This window comes from Neomonachus schauinslandi, chromosome 9 (genome assembly GCF_002201575.2).
Source record: "Neomonachus schauinslandi chromosome 9, ASM220157v2, whole genome shotgun sequence".
Classification (NCBI taxonomy): domain Eukaryota; kingdom Metazoa; phylum Chordata; class Mammalia; order Carnivora; family Phocidae; genus Neomonachus; species Neomonachus schauinslandi.
Genome location: NC_058411.1, coordinates 720,546 through 743,045, shown reverse-complemented (window position 1 = coordinate 743,045; position 22,500 = coordinate 720,546). Strand labels below are relative to the sequence as shown.

The window sequence follows — 22,500 nt, the reverse complement described above, 5'->3', positions numbered from 1 at the left end:
GCTAATTACCTGCCCACCCACCCCCCGGAGAGCACAGGGTACCGGCCAGGGCAGGACAGAGGGGCCTGACCCTGGCTGTAGGGTCCTGGCCTCAGCTTGGTGGCACGAAGCACAGAGCGGGGCTGGCAGGGTGAGCGGCGCTCTGGGATCCGTGGGGCGGGCGGTGGGCCACATTCCCGGCCACCATTCACAGCCACACCAAGAGCAGGCCTGGAGAGGTGTGCGGACAGCCCTGCCGCCTGCCCCCACCAGGCACTGAGTCACCCAGCCAGGCCCAGTGGGGAAGGAAGGCAAGGACCTGGGGTGGGGGGGCTCAGCACTCGGGCAGCAGGCTCAGAGGAAGGGCCAGGCTGCAGGGCTGCTGCACACCCGCCGACCCCGCGGACACAGGGCTGTCCGCATGACCACTCACTCCCGTGACAGCCGGCCTCCCCGAGCAGGCGGCGTCCCGTGAGCCCGGGACCCCAGGCCAGGCCAGCCCCTCAAAGTTACAGGGGGCCTCCCGCTGACACCCCCCTGTCCCCACCTCCTGCGACTGGGCTCTGCGCGGCCTCAGGACAGCCCTTCGGGCCTTCAGCCGCCCCACTCTGCGGCCAACCCTCTTCCCACCTTTGGTCGCTCTGGACCGCATCTGGGGCATTGTCTCGTGACCTGTCTTCTGGCTTACCAGCTCTGTCCACCACAGGGGCTCAGGGCGGCTGTCCAGTTCTTAGTCTGGGATGGCGCTGGTCATTCCTAGAAGTTCCACGTGGTTTGTTTCAGATCTCCTAGGTGGTTTTTTCTCTTTTTTTTTCTTCTTTTTTTAACGCTGAGGAGTATGTATTTGCCTACGTGCCCAGGGGTCTGGCCCCTAAACTTAAACACCAGCACGGAGCCCTGGCCCTCCCGGCCGTGGCTGCTAGAGCAGTGGAGCCCGGGGGCCAGGGCTGGGAGGCCCTGAGCCGGCAGCTGCCAAGGGCAGCAAAAGGTGAGAAGATGGGAACCGGCCACGCGCCCCGGTCACAGAGGCGCCACGGCCAGGGCCCCCCCACCAGACTGAAGGGTGGCCGAGCTGGCGTGCACACCCGTGGGAGACGCGGAGGTCCGGTGCCGTGGGCCGTGGGCAGCGTGCCCTCCCCAGTGCCAGCTAACCAGTCAGGAAAGAGGGGCCCGGGCCTCACCTGCCTGTGGGGCACAGTGGTCTGGGCGAAGGCGGGCACTGTCAGCGTGAGGACTTCCTCGGGGGTGGGTTTCTTTGGCACAGTCGCATGCCCCCCACTTACCAGCTGCTCAGAGGCTGGTGAGTTAGGCTTTGTGTGGGTGCAGAGGAGCTGAGTGCCGGGGGACGACGGGCCCCGGCCCAGGCTCAGGTCTTGGCACAGGTGCTCGTTGTCTTGGGCGGACAGCTGGCCGGGCAGGGACAGGTCCAGCGGCCACAGCCCTGCCGTCTCCTCGTGTGGCACCGCTAGTGAGGACTCGGACCGTCAGGGCGACGCGGGCTGGGGGGACCAGAGGCGGATTCCGCGTGGTGCCCGCGGCGGAGTGGGGCCCATCGGGGCTGCAGAGGGCACAGCTCCTCGAGTGGCGGGCGGCGCGGGTTCTAGATGTGTTCCAGCTCCCGCCAGGGGCCGCCTGAGGCCACGCAGGGGCGGAGGGCCCGTGGCCTCGGCGGAGGGCAGCCCAGGCTGCCTCCTGCCCTTCAACACTCCGCCAGGCCGCCACCGCAGGCCCAGGCGGCGCTCTGTCCCTTCCCCGACCCGTCCCAGACACAGCCTTCCCGCCTGTCCCGTGTGAGCGGTGGCATGTGCGGCTGTGTGACCTGTGTCCGAGCCCTGGCTGCACCCGTGTGGCAGGCTGCCTCTGCTGGCTCGGCCCGCCGTGCCTGCCCCTGTGTGCGTGGGTTTGCACTGTCCCTGACCTTGAAAAGTGGCTTCGACGCATTTAGAGATCTCAGACAAAGCCATCTGCGCTTACTTCTCCCAGGCACCCAGGGGTCTGAGCCACGTGTTCACTCGGGACTGGCCAAAACCGCGCCGTCCCAGAGGCAGGCGTCCCACCTGAGCCGGGGGGACCCCGGAGATGGGCGGGAGGAGGGCTGCGGCTGCCCTGCCCCCACCTGGAGGGACCAACGCTCTCGGGACGCAACTGCGGGACAGGTGCCCCGAGCCACTCTCTGCGGGACAGGTGCCCCGAGCCACGGCTCCGCAAAGCAGTAAACGGGCAGCCCCTCACGGCCCACCCCCGGGCTGTCTGCAGTCGTGGCCTTGTTTCTTATAAACATCAGTCTCGGCTTTGTTCCTTGATTTAGTGACCGCCTGCCCCCTCGAGGGGGAGCAAACAGCGTGTGCGGGACACTCAGTAGACGTCCCTGAGGCGTCCCTGAGGCGGGAGAACAGCGGCCTTCAGCCTTGTGGTTTCATTCTCTCAAGGCTTGACTTGGTAATTTCCTAAAACTTTGATAGCTTTTAATTAATAAGCAACTTTAAGCTGTTTTATAAAACATTTTTTTTAATAGCCATTTTTAGTAGGGGATGCAAAGCACCTCCCTCCCCTGCTTCCCGGACTGTTTCGCCAAGCCCGTGTCAACCACACAGGATAGCGACGCGCTCCTGGCCTCGGGCACCCAGGGGTGGCCCCCCGGGGCCCGCCGGCCATCTCCCCACCTGTAGCCACCACGGCCACGTGGCCCGACACGCAGCCTGCACCCCGGCCTCCCTGCGCACCTCCAGATAACAAGGAACAGCACCAAAAAGAACAAGGAAGGCCAAAACGTTTAAGTTATTAAATCAAATATACAGAGTGATTCATTTAATATGTACATATTTACAAAAACGCACTTTCACGAGGAGGGGGCCGGGGCCAGCAGGTGGGCAGCGGCCCGGAGCCCACGGCAAACGCTGACAGTTGCGAGGGGAGGGTCTGTGTGAAGGCACTTGTCACGAGCTTCGATACTGCCCCCGTCCCGGGGAGAACAGAGCAGTCGGGAAGGGCACTTCCGGAAACACAGTTGAAAGATCTCTACAGCGGGTGCTCCAGGCGGGAGCAGGCAAGGACAGCGGGCGGAAGGGACCGGCTGGCGAGCCGGCCAGGGTCTGCCCGCGGGCCTCGGGGCCGTGCCGAACACTGCGGGCCCCTGCGAGGACCTCAAGCCCCACTGACCACCACAGGTGCCACCGACAGCCACGGGCCATGCCACACTCCACAGGTCCCACCGACGGCCTCAGGCCACACCGACGACTCTGGGCTGTGCTGTCAGCCACAGGGGGTCCCACCGACGGCCACGGGCCACTCTGTCAGCCACGGGTCCCACCCATGCCGTGGGCCACGCTAGTAGCCTTGGGTTGTCCCACCAAACGCCACAGGCCACACTGACAGCCATGGGTCCCACCAACGCCATGGGCCACGCCAACAGCCATGTGTCCCACTGGCTCTTTGGCCTGGAGCCACTGAGAACGCCAAATGAGGAATAATGAGGAAGATTCTGTAAACAGTGCACCACGTCTGGCCACAAACGAGCTGGCGAGGACACACACACCCTCCGCTCTCTCCTGCCACACGAGTGAGACACACAGAAACGTTACAAAAATAGCAACTACCCGAGAATACTCCATTGTTTCCCGCCTGACAGTCCTCGAATAATTTATACAAGGTTAAAGAAACGTAGAAAATAAACATTTGTTTTTGGTTTTTGGTGTTTTTTACACAAAATAAAGAAACTATGCACACGGCCTCAGCCTCCTATGGTCCGGCGGGTGGCGTGGCGCCCGGTGAAGGGTCCTGGGTCCCGGCCCAGCTGCTGGCCCCTGCCCTACTCCTTGCCGGCGTGGCGTAAGTCATTGACGCTCCTGACCGCACGGTTGTCCACTTTGGGGCCCGAGGCCCAGCAGGCTGGCCTCCCGGGGGAGCAGCTAGGGTCTTTGGTGAATCTGTGCGAGAGAAACTTCTCGGCCTCCAGGCAGTCTCCCTCGCCGTGGCCGGACTCCTCCTCCTCCTCCTCCCCGCCTTCCCTGTGGCCTGCAGGCCCGGGCAGCGCCTCGCCCACCCTGCGCGGGGCTGTGAAGTTCTTGCATGGGTAAAGCACATCTTTGTGGCCCCCACACAGGCCGCCGCCACCCAGCCGCTCGATGGGGTTGCGGATGGGGTTCAGGGGGGCCCACTGGTTGTTGGCACTCTCCTCCCGCGGCAGCCGGCTCCTCTCCCGCTCTTTCCTGCGCTTGCGGGTCCACCACACGCAGATGACCACGCACGCCAGACACAGCACGCTGAACACGCCACACAACACCAGCACCAGCAGACCTGGGGGGGCATGAGAGGGCTGGCCGGGTGCGGGGGCCGGGCACGTGCCCACGCCTGCATGCCCCATCCTTTGGCTCCTGCCTGGGGGGCAGGGGCCCAGGGGAGGGGCTCAGGGGAGGGGCTGGGACGGCGGGGGCAGGGCGGAGGACCCGAGAGCCCCACACCTGCGCTCAGCCTGGCCCCGCCGTGTGCCGGAACGATTCCCACTAGGCCCCCAGGCGCCCTGCTCACCCACGGAGGAGCTGCCCACGACGACAGTCTCCACTTTGACCTCGGTGACAGCCAAGAGTAGCGAGCTATTGCCCCGCTGAGTGATGGCGGCCACAATGGCGTGAGCTGTGCTCTGGATCAGGCTGCTGTCGGGCAGGTCCCTCGCGGGGCTGAAGGACTACGGCAGAAGACCGCGCTGAGAGACCCCCACTCACCGTGGCAGAAGCCAGCATGAGCCGCGTGCCCCGCGCCCGGACCATGGAGCACTGAGGCTCCCGGCCAGCTGCTGAGAGGGAGGCAGGTGACCGCGGCATGGGGGCCCCCGGGGCTTCTCGTGGGGAGACTCGCTGGAGGAGAGGCCTGCAGGAGGCCTGCCCCCAACCACACGGTTCAGGGGAGGCAGGTGTGGCCTGGCCCACCCTGACCCCCTTGCATCTGGGAAGAGCGTGGCTGTCCTTCCCAGGCAGGCGCCCGGCCCCAGTGGGCCGCACCCAAGGGCTCCAGGGCTCTGTACAACCTCACCACCCCCAGTGCCTGCCTCCGCCTCAGCGGCCCCTGACACCCCAAGGGCGGCAAGCAGCCAGTGCCCTGAGGATCTGCCCTGCCTTTTCCCCTTCTCTCTCCCCGCACTTCCCCAGGGCCCAGCCTCGTGACACTCACAGTTACCCGTTCACACCTGATACCCGCCCAGGGCCCAGACCAAGGCCCCGAGGACACCTGCTCAGCCACATGGATGTGGCCCGGACCCCATATCCCAGGGTGACCTGAACCAGGGGCACCCTTCCTGCACAGACATTGAGGGATACAACACAGGCAGAGCAAGGGGACCCAGTGAGGATGAAGCATTACCACCTAGAATCCCACTGGCCCAGGCATCCAACCCGCCTCTCTGTCTCAGCCCCCTGGCTCAAACTCAGGGTTCCAGAAGAAGGCTCCCACCCCCACAGCCCCAGCCCTGGGCCCACAGCCTCCCTGGTCCCTGCCCAGGAGAAACCCCACTTCCTTCTCCGAGCTTCCTCAGGCTCAACTGCTGCTGCCTGGGGGGCTTCCCACAGCTCCAGAGACCCCTGCCCAGAGCCCTGGCCTCCATGGCCTCAGACCCCAGACCTGAGACCCAGCCGCCACTCCATCGACACTGCCTCCGAAATCCCTGTGCTGGAGAGCCAGCCGCTGGCAGCTCCCGTGACCTGTTCCTGTGGCTGAGCCAGGCCTCCTAGGACCTCTCCCTACGGGCACCTGCACCCATAGTCTCCCTCCACGCCTCGTGGGGCACCGCCCCTCACCCGCAGATAAGCTTTCTCTGCCCCCCACCAGTTGTCCCAGACCCTTCCTTCGTTTCAGATGGGACAGGTGACCTGACCCTATACCCTTGCTCCTCTCCTTCTCGAGAAGCTGACCCCACTGACTGCCAACGACCATCTCCGCCAGCCCAGAGCTGATTCCTGGTCCTCCCTGTCCCGTCTCAGACGTTCCTATGCCCCCTCAGGCCCTCCCAGCTCTGCCTTCCGCCCCCTGCCAGGCTGGCTGTATGTGCTGGCCCTACCGAGCTGTACGCGTGCCCAGCCTGGTCCCACCAGCCCCCGGTGAGGGCACAGGGTGCGCCGGTCCCCCAACGTACAACCATACTGGAACCGAGCCCTGGTTCCCTGGGTCACCCTATGCCCCCAAGCACCTGGGGACAAGCCTGGCCTGGGCCTCTGTCCCCAGCACCACCCAAGAACTGAGACAGGACGGGACTCTGGAAAAGGGGAAGTAGACAAGAGTGGCCACCCGTTGGCCCAGGACTCACCACAGCCACCTCGACCGCGCTGGCCCCTGAGAACGGCCGGTCACAGAGCAGCACCAGCAAGTGGTCCCGGGCCACCGCCCTCGTGGCCGGCAGGGCGCGGATCCCAGAGCAGATGGCGCCCACAGTGGTGCCCTGGGCAGGGACGAGCAGCACGTGAGTGGGATCCTGGGGGCCGTGGACCTGATGCTGCCCGTCCTGCCGCTGGCCCCATGGGCGTGTGGCAGGTCACACCTTACGGCCCACAAGGAGCAGGCCAAGAATGCAGGGGTCCCAGGAGGGAGCTGACTCCCTAGTCCGCTCCTGCACGCCCCCCAAGACGCAGACCGCCACCACCAGGCGGGGTGGGTGGGGCCTGGAGGTGCCCCCACTGCCCGGTCCTCTCTTTCCTGCCGGAAGGAGCTCTACGCAGGTCCGAGGGGGGGGGGGGCTCACCTAGTGCTGAGCCCTCCTTCCCGGATTCCGAGTGCACACTGGGCTCAACCCTCCCTCCTCTCGACCCCACGAGGCCAGGCTCCCTGAGCGGTTCCTCGGGCCATCTGAGTGGCCACTCTGAGGAACGGATGGAGGCGTCAGGGTTCTGCAGACACTCAGTGTGCCCACCGTCCGGGACCACTCACCTGGGGCACCTGGTCACGGTTGAAGTGCAACGTGAGGCGGGCACAGTTGTTGTCCAGGTGGCTGGAGCGCGGCAGGCACAGGGTGCTGGGGAGCAGGGGCTCCTCCGTGCCACACTCCCCCCAGGCCGCGCAGGGAGGCTGCAGGCACTGGCCCGGGGCCTTCTCTTGGCACCGCTGCCCTCGCGGGCACTGGGCACTGAGGGTGTTGGGCCGGCCGGCCAGCAGGCAAGGCTTGCGCCCACACCACACCTGGGTCACGCACAGGGGACAGACACAGGCACACGCAGACGAGGACCCACAGACACACACGGACACCATGCAGGAGAGAAAGACGCACTTGGGGTCAGCAAGGCCCGGGGTGCCCCGCCCCAGCATGGCCTCCCAGGACGGACTCAGAACCACAACGGACCCCCACCAGGGCAGGGCTGGCCCGAGGAAGGACGAGGCCAGGCAGGGCTACTGCCGGCAGCTTCCAGAGCCTCAGCAGGCTGTTTCCCCAGCTACACAATGAGAAGGGCCTGCTTGTGCCCCAGGGCCCTCCTCCCAGGAGGCCCAGCAGAGGCGGTGGGCGCGGCTCTCCGCAGCCCCCAGCGGCAGCCCCCTGGAGTCGCAGGCGGGGCGGGGAAGCTCGCGGGCGGCCGCACACCTTGCTGCAGTCCCGGCGGCCGTCCACACAGCGGCAGCTGTTACAGTCTTCCACCCAGGAGCTCCCGTGCGCGAAGGGCAATCCCTGCGACCAGCAAGGCCTTCCAAAGCCAATCACTGTGGGGAGAAAGAGCGGGGGGCATCTGCAGGCCGGCCCTGGAGGCCAGGTCCTCCCCACGCCCCTGCCGGCACGCCCCCCCCCCCCCGGGGCCCGGGGCCCCCCCCCTACCATCCTGGCACCGCGGGCCGGTCCGGCCTGGCGGGCAGCTGCAGTGATAGCCGTTGATCTCGTCCACACACGTGGCCCCGTAGGCACAAGGCGAGGACTGGCACTCGTCGATGTCTGCAGAGAAAGTGTCCGGCTCAGAAGACAGCGAGGGGGCAAGCGCCCACACGCAGGGCCCAGAAGACACTCGGGCCAGGAGAGGAGACCCCTGCAAACCGGTGGAGCCCCCGACAGCCCGGGCCCCAGTGTGCCCCCCGGTGTGCCCCTCGGGGCCTCTGGGCCGGCCGGCACCGGCTCTATCCGCGGTCGAGGGCGTTGATGAGCACCTGCCCCTGTCCTCCTCCACGCGCCTCTGGCACAGGGTGGGCAGGAGCCTCCGGGGACCCCTGCCCTCACAGGGCAGCCCCCAGCTGAGCAGAGGGAACTGCTGGTGAGGCCCAGACGAGCGGGCGGGCTGGAAGGAGCCCCCAGGGCTGGGCCCCGCGGCACCCCCCTCCCCGCCCAGGCGCCCCGGGCCCCTCACTGATGCGGCAGTCGGGACCCGCGAAGCCGGGAGCACACTCGCAGCGAAACCAGTTGATGCCATCGACGCAGACGCCACCGTTGTAGCTGCAGGGCAGAGAGCAGGTCTCAGGGAGGCCCCCCCGCAGGCCGAGCTCCCTGGGGTCAGCCGGCCTCCAGGGCCGCCACTCACCAAGGCAGGGGGTTGCAGTCGTTCGTATCTGCGTGTGAGAAGAGAGAGGAAGGTCAGCACCGCATCCACCCACCCAGCAACCCCTGTGCCAGGCCTGGGGGGCACTGTCCACGCCAGCCCACTGACCCCGGGTGGGGAGGCCGGGGCAGCTAGCTCCAGGAGGACGGGTCACGGGGGTGCCTATCCTGGAGAACGCAGTCCATCGGGGGCTGGGGGACCGTGAGGGAGGTGAGGGGCAGGAGTGTGGCTTCGCAGCCAGTGCCCAGCATGGCGATACCGCCCAGGACTCACCAGGAGTAGGAGTGAGGCTACAGGGCTGGGGACGGAGGTCCTGGGGTACAGCTGGGCTTTAGCGGACAGGTGCAAGGAGCAGGACCAAGGAGCCAGGTAATGAGGCCCCGGCTCCTACCCCACAGGCCTGCGCCCATTCCCCAGGGCCTCCCTCTGCAGCCCCCCACCCACAAGCTCACTGTGCGTGCAGGTGCGGCCCTCCCAGCCGTCCCGGCAGATGCAGGAGAACGAGTCCCCGCTGCCCACGCACGTGCCCCCATTCACGCAGGGGTTGGGCAGGCAGCTACTATTCTTGGCTGTGAAGGGAGAGGGGGAGAAGACAGGCTGGTCGTGGGCCCGCGGGCAGGTGCGGGGCCTCCGCTCGAGACCCCGAGGCGCCAGGGCCCACGGGGCGGGGCCGGCGGCCGTGGTCCGGGAGCGCGGTGCCCGCCCCCCTCCGGGCCCGCTCACGCACCGATGGTGCAGGTGCTGCCCTTCCAGCCTGGGGGGCAGGCGCAGCGGAAAGTGTCCCCGCTGTCATAGCACGTGCCGCCATTGCTGCAGGTGTACGCGTCGCACTGGAACTCGCCTGTGGGCACACGGCTGCTCAGTGCGCATGCCCGGGCGGCGGGCGGCCCTGCGCGCCAGGGCCCGGGACACTCACGCGAGTGGCAGGTCTTGCCCTTCCAGCCATCGTCACATGCGCAGTAGAAATCATTGACCAGGTCGTAGCAGCGGCCGCGGCTATGGCAGGGATCGGGGAGGCAGTCGTTGGGATCTGGGGGCGAGGACGCCGGTCAGCGGGGTCGCCGGGGCCGGGGGGGGGGTGGGGGCGGCGGCGGGGGCGAGGCAGGGGCGGAGACACCTGCGGGGCACCCCCCCAGCCCAGGTCCCTTCTGGGCACCAACCACCTGGAGCTGGGGACCCACTGGGCGCGGGGACCGAAGGGGCAGCGCAAGCCCACTCACTGGTGTCGCAGAGCTCGCCCTCCCAGCCGCTGGGGCAGAAGCAGCGGAAGGCGTCCACCTCGTCGATGCACGTGCCCCCATTGCGACACGGCTGCCCCAGACAGTCGTCGATGTCTGCGGGAGGCGGCGGTGAGCGGGGCTGGGGGCGTCCTGGCCGGCCGGCCCCGCGCCCCCCCCCGCCCCCCGCCGCGCAGCCCTCGGCCGCTCACTCTCATGGCAGTAGGCGCCCGTGAAGCCGCTGTCACACACGCAGGAGAAGTTGCCCCCGGGCAGGCTGACGCAGTGTCCGTGCGGGCCACACACGCCCGAAGGGGCCACGCCGGCCGCTCGGGGCCCCGCCTCAAACCCGCAGCCGTCGATCACTGCGGCACATGGGGCGGGGTCAGGGCGCCCCGAGGGCCGCGGGCCCCGCCCCGCCGCCGCGGGCCCCGCCCCGCCGCCGCGGGCCCCGCCCCACCTCTGCAAGCCCCGCCCGGACACGGCTCCCTGGGCACAGAGCAGTTCTTGCCGCCCATGTCGTCGGGGCATGCACAGTAATAATCGCCCTCCAGGTTGTAGCAGCGGGCCCCGTTCTGGCAGGGGCTGGGCTCGCAGAAGTCTATGTCTACCTGCGGGGCGGGAGCATCTGTGAGGACCAGAGGGACCGGGAGACAGCCACGCCTGGTGTCCCTCCGAGGAATCCTGGAGGCCCAGGCCCCGCCCAGCCTGCACACCCAGGCCTCTGCTGCCAGAGCCTGTAGGACCGCCCACCCGAGGCTGTCCAGGCCCATCAGCTGGACGGAAACACCTGCAGGCCACCAGGCCCCTCCCGCCACCCTCGGCTCCGAGGCGGCCCACTTCCTCTGTCTCACGAGGCAGCATCCGGCCTTCGCCCCTCCTGCTGGCAGGAAAGCCAGCTCGTGACCCCCTCCCCAGCCAGCACAGCCACCCTGAGCCCAGTCTGTGGGGCTTTCCCAAAAGCGTCCCCGCCGGGATCCACAGGCACGGGAGGAACTTCTACCAAGGGTCCCAGGAGGCCTGCCGGTCAGGAGTCCTGCCCCTGGTGCCCCCGGATCCCCAAAGGCCAGGGCAGGTCAGAGGAAGGTGGGGTCGTGAGGCACCAGGGAGCATCACCTACCCCTACTGGGACACACGTCACAGTGCGGCCCCACACACCCTCGGGCACCCCATCCCACCCCAGGGCCCCTCTTTGACGCTGCTCACATGCTCTACGGCATTAAGATCCTTCCGGCCTCCTGGGCAGCCAGCTGACCTGCCCTGGCTCCTGGCCCACCCCATCAGGAGGCACGCCTCACGACAAGTGACCCTGTGACCCCCCCGCCCCCGCCCACCCAGGGCTCTGACACCAGGTCTCCACCCAGAACCGAGCCCAGGATACTCTGTATGGCCCACCCCGACTGCAGCCAGTCCCGCTCGCTAGGGTGGCCTGGGGACGATGGTGCGCCCCTGCAGCCCCTGGGGCAGTGGTCCGGGCCTCACCTCGCACAGTGGCCCAGAGGTGCCCTTGGGGCAGTGGCAGTGGAAGCCGTCCACCAGGTCCTCGCAGAGGCCACCATGACAGGGGCTGCTGGTACACGAGTTCAGCTGCAGCTCACAGTGCCGGCCACCGAAGCCCCGCGGGCACACACACTGGTAGCCGGGCGTCAGGTCCTGGCGGAGGGTAAGGAAAGGCCGGGGCGTGAGCCTCAGAGCCCCCCCACCCCCGGGGGCAGTTCCCACATGTGTGCAGGGGCAGGGCAGCTGCATCTTACCTTGCAGGTGCCACCATGCTGACACTGCCCACGGCAGTCGCTGACGTCTGGGGACAAGGGGCAGGGTCATGGGCGGGGTCCTTGCGCTCCCCAGCCCCGCCCACCTGCAGCCCACCCACCCGCCCATACTGACTGATATGGCAGTTGACGCCCTTCCAGCCCGGAATGCAATCACAGTAATAGCCACCAATCAGGTTTTTGCAAGAAAAAGCATTAAGGCACGGCTTCCCTTCACATTCATTGGCGTCTGTGAAGGAGACAATGGGAGCGAAGGGGCTCAGCCCCACGTGCGCCCACGCCTAGCGCCCACAGCCCCAGCACCGCCAGCAGCAGCCGCCGCATGCACAGAGCACAGTCCAAACACACGCGTGCCCCACGTGACCCTTACCCAGCTGGCAGGTGGCCCCCACCCACTGCTCGGGGCAGATGCACTCGAAGCCGTCCACCTGGTCCACACAGGTGCCCCCTGCCGCGCACGGGCTGGAGGCGCACTCGTCGATGTCTGGGGAGGGACACAGCAGGAGGCGTGGGGGGCGTGGGCCATCTGGGGAGCCGGGTCCGTGGGGGAGGCAGGGCCGTGCACCTGTCACTCCTGCCCTGACTACCACCCCCTCGGCTACATTTGTGGAGCCGACCACCCTGCCCCCTCCCCACTCCCAGACCCCCTCAGATGCCAGGCTGGAGCCCCCCACACTCGTGGGAGGAGACTCACCAAGCGCACAGGTGGGCCCGCTCCAGCCTGACGGGCAGTGGCACTCGAACCCGGAGGGCACCTCGTGACAAGAGCCCCCATTGGCACATGGGTTGGAGGCACAGGCGTGCTCAGCTGCGTTGGGAACCAGAGGCAGGGGCAGGGGTTTGGGGGTGCGGAGCACCGGCTCCCCACCTTTCCATGAGTGCTCCTCCCCAAGCCCCCGAGGCCCCAGGGCGGGGGTCAGGGAGTGCCCACTGCACCAAGAGGCCAGAGACGTGGGGCCCTGCCAGGCTCCCTGGGCACCAGCCCAAAGCCAGTAGCTGGCCACCGACGTACCCCGCTCACAGTTCTTGCCCGAGTAGCCGTCGGGGCAGGCGCAGTGGTACCGGTCGGGCTCGGCGTTGATGCACGTGCCCCCGTTGATGCAGGGGTGGTGGCTGCCGCAGTAGTTCAGGTCTGGGGGCAAGGGTAGGGTCCTCAGATGCCGGCCCAGCCCTCGCGCCCACCTTCCCCAGAGGGCATCCTCCCTCGGGCCGGCCACCCGCCGCCAGCTACCTTTGTTGCAGAGCAGGCCACCCCAGTTGGTCTCACAGTTGCACTGCCAGGGGTCCACGCAGCTGCCATGCACACAGCCAGGGTACGGGACACACTCATCACAGAATCGCCCCTGCCAGCCGTAGCTGCACCTGCAGGAGGCCCGGGAGCGTGAGGCCTGCTGCGGGGAGGGCGACTCCAGGAGCTCGGGACGCAGGCGCGGAGTCACGTGGGCCACCCCAGGGCTGGCGGCCTCAGCCTTTGAAGCGGAGCAGGCCCCGGGCCAGGCGGGGGTGACAGCCCCGCCAGCCAGCCTGCACCCTCACGGACACTTCCCAGCCGCTGGCCTCAGATGGCCGGCCGCAGCTGCCCAGCCACTCCTCCTCGAGCTATTTTGGGACTCACCCCTGAGCAGGGCCCCAAGAGCAAGCGCCGAGAAAGGAAGGCCCTGCCGGGACCCCGGGAACAAGCGTGCCAGCCCCAGCTTGCCAGGTGCCGCCAGGGCTGGGCAGCACCCGGGCCGGGCAGGCCGGCGGGACATCAGGAGAGGGCTCTGGGCTCAGCCCCAGCTCTGAGACCTCGGGCGCTGCGTGTGACCCCACCTGGAACTCAAGGACAGTAACTTCTCTCTCCCCATGGAGCCCTATTAGGGGCCCACCTCACAGGTGGGGACACAGAGGCCCACAGGCTCTGCACCAAGCTGGCCGTGCAAGAGGCCCATGCAGGGCCGTTCCTGACCCAGGAAGAGTCACCGCTCCCTGGCAAACAGCCTAGAGAGGCCTCTTGGCTCCAAGGCCACAACCCCAGGGCCTGGCCCTGCCTCCACCTATGGGCCAGAACTCTCTCTGGGAAGTCCTTCAGGAGGAGGCAGTCGGCTGGGGCAAAAAGGGCACCCAGGCCACTAATGCAGGTCCCACTCCAGGTGGGGCCAGCCTTCCAAGGGCCCAGAGCTCAGCCCGACTCAGGGGCACTGCTGTCAGGAGAAGGACCCCATCGTCCTGCAGCGGACTCCCTGGGGACAGCAGGCTGCCCTCCAGGCCCTGGACAGGCCCCCCGAGGGCCCCTTCCTAGAACTGGAAGGTGCTGAGGAACAGGACTGTCGTCTAGGCCACGTCCCTTCCATGCGGGCACCTGCTGTGTGAGTTTATTTCTGTAAAGGAAGGAGCCATGGCCCTTCCCGGGCTGCCCCGAGCCCCACAGCCAAGGGCTGCGGACAGGCTCAGCGGGCAGGCCACAGGGAAGCCCAGGCTGAAAAACGGCTCCACCATCCCGCCCCAGACATTCGAGGAGGGACCACGCACGCAAGGGCTGCGCACCCCCACCGGGAACCCTCCCTCCAGGGGATGTGAGGAGACCAAGGCTGGGGGCGGAACCGTGACAGGCCTTGGGTCACCCACCAGGAAGCCACGAGGCCCAGCACAGCGCCCAGACGCCTGTGGTCCCGAGGATGTGCTCTCAGCCCTGGGTGGGGCAGCCCTCGCCAGGCCCCACCTCCCCAGCCTCCCTGGCCTGTGGCTCCAGAAGCCCAGGGAGGAGGCGGCAGGAAGGCAGGGCCATCTCCGCAGCATCCGGTGGGGGGTGTCCTGTACTGAAACCTGAGCCCTGAGCCCCAGCGGCAGCTGGGCCTCACCCTCCGCGGTGGGCGGGGGCGCACCTATGGCTCCCCACCGTCCACACCAGCAGGGGAGGGGGAGGAGGGAGATCCACCCCTCTCCCACCTTCCTCCCAGCCTGGCTACTCAGCCACTGGCCCTCTCGGCTGCAGGCCCAGCATCAAGGTGGTGCATGGCAGTAGAGGGCAGGCCAGACCCAGCCCCGCCACGCTCACTGCCCATGGGCCGCCTGCCCAGAGTCTCCAGACTTGTAGTCATCACACAAATCAGAAGGCAGGGCCGCAGGGGATGGTCCTGCTGCAGGCATCCAGCTGCCTGGTACCCACCTCTGCCACCCAGGATAGGACGCCTGGGGGCGCCTGCCCCCCAAGACATGAAGCCACCCTGGGCCAGGCTCCCACTAGGTGCCCCCTTACCCCTGCCATGCTCCCTGCACTGCCCAGAGGCCCAACTTGTCTCAGAGCTGGCAGTAGCGTGGCTGGGTCGGGGACCCCCTCCCCACCTCCAACCTCTGCCCTTGCCGGAGAAGTCTGCTTCCTCCTCCCTGCCGTGGGGCTGGCCAGGCTGCTTTTCGTGCCACCTCCTAGGCCAAAGCCACCACAGGACACGCATAGGGGTCCCCGCCCCTCCCTTCCTGTCTCCCGAGCCAGCCAGCTCCCAAACCAACACTGGCTGACCCCGGGAAAATTACTTCACTTCTTTGGGCTCAACGTCCTTGCTGCAAGATGTCCATGACAGCAAACCCACCCCGCCGAGTGAGGTCCTGGGGTCGATGAGCCCCACGGCTGGGGCAGGACTCCCTCGCCCCTCCCTGCTTGGCTGACAGGTTGCAGCCCCTCCTAAGGATTCACTGAGCATCCACCTGTCCCCCAGCCCCCGGGCCATCCTTGTGCATCCCTGGAGCCCACCCCGGCTTCCACACTGTACCCCTCACCTGCTCCAAGCCCGGCGCCTCCTGCTGCCCGGCTCCCTTACTCCCCCCAAGAGGCAACAAGCTTCACCCACAGCTCCCAGCCCCCCACCCCACCCAGGCCCTGCTCAAGGTCTCCAATGGTTTCCCCCACCTGCAGGAGACACTCACACCTCTCACTCTCCTCATGCCCCCAATCAACACCCAGTCCGTCTTTCTCATATCCTGGTGACCCTGTGACCCCCAGCCCATCCCATGTCATCTCCTGGTGTCCCTACAACCCCCAACCTGTCCTTTGTCATCTCCCGCTGTTCCTATGACCCCCAGACTGTCCTTTGTCATCTCCCGGTGTCCCTACGACCCCCAGCCCATCCCATGTCATCTCCTGGTGTCCCTACAACTTCCAGCCTGTCCCATGTCATCTCCTGGGCCCGGCCCGTCCTTTGTCATCTCCTGGTGTCCCTATGATTTCCAGCCTGTCCTTTGTCATCTCCTGGTGTCCCTACGACCTCCAGCCCGACCTTTGTCATCTCCCGGTGTCCCTATGACACCTGGCCCATCCCGTGTCATCTCCCGGTGTCCCTACGACCCCTGTCCCGTCCCGTGCCATCTCCCGGTGACCCTATGACCCCCATCCTGTGTCATCTCCCGGTGTTCCTACAGCCCATCCGTATCATCTCCCGGTGACCCTATGACCCCCAGCCCATCCCGTGTCATCTCCTGGTGTCCCTATGACTCCTAGCCCGTCCCGTGTCATCTCCCGGTGTCCCTACAACCCCCGTCCCGTGTCATCTCCCGGTGTCCCTACAGCCCATCTATGTCATTTCCTGGTGACCCTACGACCCCCAGCCCAACCGTGTCATCTCCCGGTGACCCTACAACCCCCAGCCCATCCCGCATCATCTCCTGGTGCCCTGGACCCTCAGCTCATCCCGTGTGTGGGCTCCTTGACCTCTCCTCTCCATCTGCCCCTGGCCTGGGGCTCTAAACCCTGCCTGTATGCCACCAGCTCCCCACCGTGTGTCTTGAGTCACACTGATCCTCTGCTTTGGTGATGTCTCCCAGGACCAAGGACACATGACCCCCAATATCACCTCCCTTGCTCTGCCATGCCTACTCTTCCTGAGGCCATCTGGCCTCAGTCGTGGCACTTCTACTGTTAAGCGGCCCTGGCAGGAAGACTTGGGTTCCTCCCTGCCCCCCAGCTCTTCTTCCCAGCCCTCCTTCAAACCCACTGCAGGATGCCTGTGGGTCCCGCCCACCTCCCCATCTCCTGCTGGTCATCGCCCACCACCTCCCAGCCCTGCAGCAGCCTCCCCACTTGGTTCTTCCCACATAGCAGCTGCACTGTCCTTCCATCCCCCTCCAGCCCACCCCCTCTAGTGCCCCTCTTCTTTCCTGGGTCCCACTCCCACACTGGGCCTCTCTCTGTCCCCGCCCATGGCATGAGCCCCTGTGCCCTCCGTGCCTCTTGTGCTCTGGGCACCCATCTCTGGGTGGCTCCTGGCCCCAAAGTTAGGTGGGATGGCCCGGGCCACCCTCCCCGGCCCCTTGCCACACTCTCCCGAAGAACTATCTGCAGCAGGACAGGCGCCTGCCCTGCGCTGGCTCTCAGCGGCCCGGAGCAGGGACCCCCCCCAGCAGGGCCAGGTCCCTGACATCCCGCTCAGCCACCAGACCCGCTTCTGCTGAGGGGGCCCGCGAGGGCAGGAGAGGGGCCGGCGGCGCACTCACCTGCACTCCCCGGGCACGGCGCAGCCCCCGTGGAGCAGGTTACATCCTTGCTTGCACACGGCTGTGGACAGAGGGGGCCACGTGAGGCTTCGGCATGGCCGGCCCCCCTTCCCCCGCCCGGCGCGCCCCCTGCCCCTTCCCCGCCCGGCGCGCCCTCGCCCCGCCCCCACCCGGCCCCCTTCCCCCGCCGGGCGCGCCCCCTCCCACGCGCCCCCCGCCCCCTCCGCCCGTGCGCCCGCGCCGCTCACCCTCCCGGCACTCCTTGCCCATCCAGCCGTCCATGCAGGCCTTGTTGCCATACTGGTCGCAGGTGTAGTGGCCGAAGAAGTCGTTGCGCGGCCGGCAGAACTTGTTGCAGGCGGCGCTGTAGTAGTTCTCGTCGCAGCGCACGCGGATCTGCAGCTCCAGGTGCGCCACGTGGCCGCTGAAGTGCAGGCTCTTCCAGCGGTCCTCGGGGTTGATCATGCCCGCGTGCGACACCCGCTCGATCAGCAGCTCCTCTTGGGGGGGCAGCAGAGTCAGCCGGGCCAAGGCCGCCCTTCCCGCTGGGGCCAGGGCAGCGGCGGGCACAGAAGGACCGCCGTGGCCAGGGCAGGCGCGCCGCGGAGCGGGGGCAGCAGGGCCACCGGCCAGGCCACCGCGGGGGGTGCAGGGCCGTGGACGGGCCGCGGGGCGCACTCGCGGGGCTGCCCCCCGCCTCGGCGGCGATCCCTGTCCGCCGACGCTACGGCCCGTGCTCAGACAAGCCTCCTCCCCGCGGTGCGGGCTGGTGCTCCCAGAGCCCTGCCTCACTTCGGAGGAGCCCGCTAGGGGCTGAGGGCACAGGCTGACCACCCTGGGCACACACGCTCGTGAAACCATTCCCAACACTTCCCTACGCGTCTGGGATGTTGCCGGTGAAAGGCCGAGGAATGCGGGGCGCTTCAGCACTAAGCAGCAGCCGGGGGAGACCAACCGCTCCGGCCCTCCCTTGGCACAGCCTCGCACCCTGCGTCTGCCCCCCGCAACCCGTCTGGCCGAGCTGCCCGGCCGGCCGGCCCTGTACCCACCTGGCCGCCTCTGACCACTGCCGCCAGCCGGGCCCCTCCAGGCCCCAGCATCATCTGGCGGGGCGTGGGGCTCAGCCTGCCTCGGGACCCACGGGACACTGCCCACCAACACGTCCATCCCCACGGTGGCCCCTCTGTCCTGCCAGCTCCTCGGGCCGTCCCTGACTGCCTCTCTCTCTTATGACGTCTAGCCCAGCAGCAAGCCCCACGCCTCTGCCTCCAGAGTGGCCAGAGCCCCACTCACCCCACAGGCCTGGCCTAGCACCCCACTGCCTCCTGGATGCCGGCCTGCATCCCAGCCCTCCAGTCTGCCCTGCGTGAGGCAGCCCGAGCAGTCCGGCCTCCCGGAAAAGCCGGCGTCCTCATGGTGGCCCACCCAGCCTCGCCCCCTGACCTTGGCCTCACTAACCTCGTCACTCCCCCACCACACAAGCCCACGCTGCTCACAGACACACCTGCTCACTCCCGCTGCCCGCACTGCTCCTCCTGGTTTGTCCACGGAGACACCCTCCACCCTGTCACCACAGGGCCCAAAGACCCCCCTGCATGGGCTGGCAGCCAGCATGTGAGCCTCAGGGAAGGGCCATCGAGCCCCACGTTCCAGGACAGGCCGGCAGAGAAGGGGCCACAGAGGCAGAGAGCACCTCAGGGGCGCCCAGTCTGCCGTGCACCTGACGTGGCCCCAGGAGAACATGCTCATCAGGAGAATGGCACAGATGAAGCCAAGACTGGGGCGGTGTGTACGGGCACAGCTCTGCAGATCACACACACGGCAGAGCTTCCGAGCAGCCAGGGCAAGGAGGGAAACCGCACACTAGATCCTTGGGGGTGGGCGCCGCCTTCCTGGGACCTGGGCCCTTGTCCCCAGCAGGCAAAGGACCAGGAGTCTGGCCACGTGCATCTCTGTGGCTGTAGGGATCAGCCTCCCCATGCCCTGAGGGGGGGGGCCTGCAGGCAGAGCCCACCCCAGCCACCCAGCTCCCAGCAAACTCACCATCTGGAGTGGTGTCATTGTCCCAGTCCCAGGCCTCCACAATGAGGGTGAAGGAGCGCTGCAGACATGGGAGCAGGCAGTTAGGTACCCGCAGCCCCTGCCTGCCCCACCTACCACATCCCAGCTTGGCCACCGCCCCTCCCCCGTGCCCCCTCGCTGCCCCTGGGTCGTGAGGGCTCCTCCTCCTCTAGGCCCACCCCCACCTCACTCCTCCGTCCTCAGGAGCAGCCTCATGCCACATCCCAACAGACCCCAAAATGACCCAGGGGAGGCGGCTGTGCCTCCATGTGACGGAGGCTCTGGGCCCTTAAGCTCCTGCGGCCCCAGGGGCCCCCACCTAGCCGGCTGGACCGGCTTGATCAGCACGCAGAGAAGGGAGAATGACCCAGGCAGAGCGGGGGACTGAGGGCCGGCACAGCCCAAGTGAGCGGCCACAGACCAGGGTCCCCTGGGCGGCCTGGGCCTGCAGGATGGCCAGTGAGAGCCCCCCTGGGCACCTCCCTGGGGCCTGGAAAACACGAGGTCCTGCTGCTAGCAGAGACCCCAGAGGATCGAGGCCATGTCACCACCCCAGCTGCCCCCTCAGGCACCCAGGGACGGAGGGCAGAAGGCACAGCCACCACGAGGCCCCTGACCGGCCCACGCTCCCATGCTGCACCCAGGCTACAGCAAGTGCCCGGCTCAACGGCACACAACCCGCAAGCCTGCCTCCTCCTAAGAACAGAAGGGGCGGGGAGGGGCCCTGGCTGTGCAGATGGGGAGACTGAGGCCCAGGGACTCCCCGCTCCCCCCGCCCAGGACAACGTGAGGGGGGTAACATCACCAAGCAACCTCAGGACACCCTCCCCACGAGAGCCACCAGAGCCCGCAAGCGGCCCCGCCCTGGTCACTCACGGGCACAAGCTCTGGCAGGGGGCACTGGCTCCCCTATGCGAGCCGCTCAGCCCTTTCAGACCAGCCGTGAACACTCTGGCCACCCCTCCATCCGGCCCCGGCTGCCCCGGGTTGGGGGCCCACGGCACAGGGCCACCTGTGTGGCCACGGGCTGGCTGGCTTCCCACCCAAGGCGGGACCGCCCTGGTGAGGCCAGCCTCATCCCCGCCCTCGGCGCCCCCCATCTTCTGGCCCTTGCAGTATGGCTGTGCCGGGGAAACCACACTTCACAGCCGAGGGTCGAGGGCTGCCGCCGGGGCCGCTCCCAACCCCACAGCCTCCTGCTGATGGCCAAACCCAGGCCTTCGGGTCCTGCCCTCGGTACACTGCAGCGCAGACAGGCCCCGGCCGCCCTGTACCCCAGCCCCACACCAACCACACCCACAGCCTCTGGGTATCCGGAGGGCCCTCCCTTAGGCACCCTCTCTTTGTCCCCACCCCAGGCCTGCAACTGTCCCTGCAGCAAGACGGCCCCAGGACACACTGGCCCACCCGCAGCTACACGGGGGCCTTATCTACACTGCCGACCCTGCCCTGAGCACAGCCTCCCAGACGCCCCAGGAAAACCCACAGGACCTCACAGCCACCCGGGAGCACGGGCGGGAACCCAGGGGCCAGCCGCAGCCTTCTAGAACACTCCCTGCCATGTCGAGCTGTGTCCAGGCTCTCAGTCCCACTTCTTGGGTCTCCTGTAAACACACGCCCCATGGCCACAGCCAGGCCAGCTCCCTACAGCCAGTGGGGCCTCCACAACCCCATCCATGGGGGCCCCGAAGACCCCCAGGGCTCGCCCTCCTCCCAGCCCCGCAGCCCCTGCTCTGCCTCCCCCTCGGCCTGCCCACCCTGCCCCTGGGCCTCTGCACACACGGCTCCCTCTCTGTGCCGAGAATGCCTCCCCCAGGCCAGCCTTCCCCGCCACTCCCGCCATTCCTGGTGACAGCTCGAGGGTCCAGCTCCTTCCCAGGCCCCACTGCATTCTTTCACTCGAGGAGCGAGCACCAGGCACGGCTCTGCTAGCGGATGAGTCAGCAGGGACCCAGGGGTGAGGTGCTGCTCTGAACAGGGGTCAGGGCAGGCCTCGGAGAGGGAGACCTTGAGACTGAGAAAGCACTTGGGACCGCGGCGTGGCAGGCCCATGGGGCTGGAGGAGCAGGGGCGTGAGGACAGAGGGAGCGGGGTCAGACGGCGCATGGTCGCCAAGGCCGAGCAGAGTGGGTGGCTGCTGCTGGGTCCGTGAGGCTGGGCACGGGCAGGTGCGGGGACCGCGGGCTGGACACGAGAGAACACCAGCGGGACGAGCACCTGGGCTTCAGGTGAGTGGGGAGCTCCTCCTGGCTCCCAGGAAACCCCACGCCAGCCACTCAGGTAGGATTACCACCACCTTCGTCCGAGCTCCGGGCTCCAGTTACCTGCTCCCACAGGATGCGCCCCCGCCCGCCCACCCTAAAGGGCCCCAGCGCCCGCCAGCTGGGCTCCCCACACACAGACAGCAGGAAGTCATCCAGGGAGAACCTGAGCCAGCAGGCGCACCTCCCCCAGCGCTGGGCCCCCAGCCTCCTCTCCGCCCACAGGGCCGGCCTCCAAGACTCAGTTTCCCCGATGCAAACGGCAACCTCTCGTCCCTGCGCTTTCTGATGCACGTGCCTCGGGCCAGGACAGGGTCCCCAGAGGGCAGGAGAGGCAACAGGCCTGGGCTGGAGGCCTCTTCGGTGTCCTAGGGCTCCAGGGATGGGGCTGGGGCAATGAGAGCTGAGCGGGGACGGCTGAGGGCATCCCTAGCTAGCACTCGGAGGAGCCCCGGCCCCTCCTCCCAGGCCAGCCTCAGCTGGGCCACCCGCCCGGCAAGCTGGCCTGAGTCCCTGAAGGCCCAGCCACACCTCTTCCAGAAAGACTGCCCTGGCCCACCTGCACCACATAGGCGGACCCCCAGCCTGACCCCCAGCCCAGACCCCCGAGGCCAGGTCCTACGCTTCAGGGAAGACAACACAGCAGCCCAAAGACACGCAGATGGTACAGGGCGGACCTGGGACCTGTGCACCACACCCCAGGGCCTGGGGCGCTCCATGGCCAAGAAGGCCCAGCACAGCCCCTGCTGCCCACTGCCCGAGTCCATGGGCTCCAACCTGGCTTCCTCCCGCAGCATCCCGCATCAGCAACCCAGCCCCCCGCGGAGCAGAGCGTGGTGCTGGCGCCAGGAGCTCTAAGCACAGATACATTTCCTGAAACCTGAGCCTTGGAGAAGCCCGGTCCTCTGCCGCCATTGTCCCCGGGGAGAGGGAGAGGGGGCCACCTCCCTCCAGGGCTCGGCAGGAGGAATGGATCACACATCCACCCCATAGAGGAACCCAGACACTCACACTCCACACTACAGAGCAGCCAGGGCCTTGCCGGGTGTGCCCATCCTCAGCCCAGGATCTCCCCATGCCTTGTCACATGAACCCTATAAGATCCCTATAGCAAAGCCCACAATCTGCTGATACTAGGCATACCTTCCTCACCCGGGGTCCTGGGGATGGGGACCCCAGCTCATCTGGGGTCTGCAGTTTAGGGATGGGGACCCCAGCTCACCCAGAGTCTGGGGATGGGGACCCCAGC

The 22,500-nt window shown here is 67.6% G+C and overlaps 2 protein-coding genes across 2 annotated transcripts in view; both read right to left on the bottom strand.

The window, feature by feature from the left end:
- GPR132 (G protein-coupled receptor 132) overlaps positions 1–1,943 on the bottom strand; it is a 57,166-nt gene extending 55,223 nt beyond the window's left edge. The window contains exons 1-3 of the mRNA XM_021679935.1: positions 1,898–1,943; positions 1,161–1,444; positions 832–948 (exon numbers count right to left, since the gene is read on the bottom strand). Of these exons, the coding sequence (XP_021535610.1) occupies positions 832–948; positions 1,161–1,444; positions 1,898–1,943 (447 nt within the window). The remainder of the gene's footprint in view (positions 1–831; positions 949–1,160; positions 1,445–1,897) is intronic.
- Positions 1,944–2,469: 526 nt separating this feature from the next.
- Positions 2,470–22,048, bottom strand: JAG2 (jagged canonical Notch ligand 2). Its single transcript, XM_044918033.1, has 25 exons — positions 21,920–22,048; positions 18,973–19,030; positions 17,178–17,429; positions 16,930–16,990; positions 12,695–12,825; positions 12,476–12,595; positions 12,158–12,271; positions 11,834–11,947; positions 11,579–11,692; positions 11,446–11,492; positions 11,174–11,344; positions 10,152–10,302; positions 9,904–10,056; positions 9,695–9,808; positions 9,391–9,504; positions 9,202–9,315; positions 8,927–9,043; positions 8,457–8,484; positions 8,286–8,371; positions 7,766–7,879; positions 7,538–7,653; positions 6,892–7,140; positions 6,275–6,406; positions 4,507–4,663; positions 2,470–4,275 (listed from the first exon to the last, which is right to left on the bottom strand). Exons 1-25 carry the CDS (start codon positions 22,046–22,048, stop codon positions 3,788–3,790), a joined length of 3,444 nt encoding a protein of 1,147 aa, XP_044773968.1. The 3' UTR covers positions 2,470–3,787.
- Positions 22,049–22,500: the final 452 nt, after the last annotated feature.

Coding starts and splice junctions, on each gene's coding strand:
- JAG2 (XM_044918033.1), bottom strand. CDS start 22,048: ATGCTGCGGGAGGAAGCCAGGTTGGAGCCCATGGACTCGGGCAGTGGG. Junction 11,693..11,833: donor GGGGGCCACCTGCCAGCTGG/GTAAGGGTCACG, acceptor TCTCCTTCACAG/ACGCCAATGAATGTGAAGGG. Junction 7,654..7,765: donor CGGCCCGCGGTGCCAGGATG/GTAGGGGGGGGG, acceptor TTCTCCCCACAG/TGATTGGCTTTGGAAGGCCT.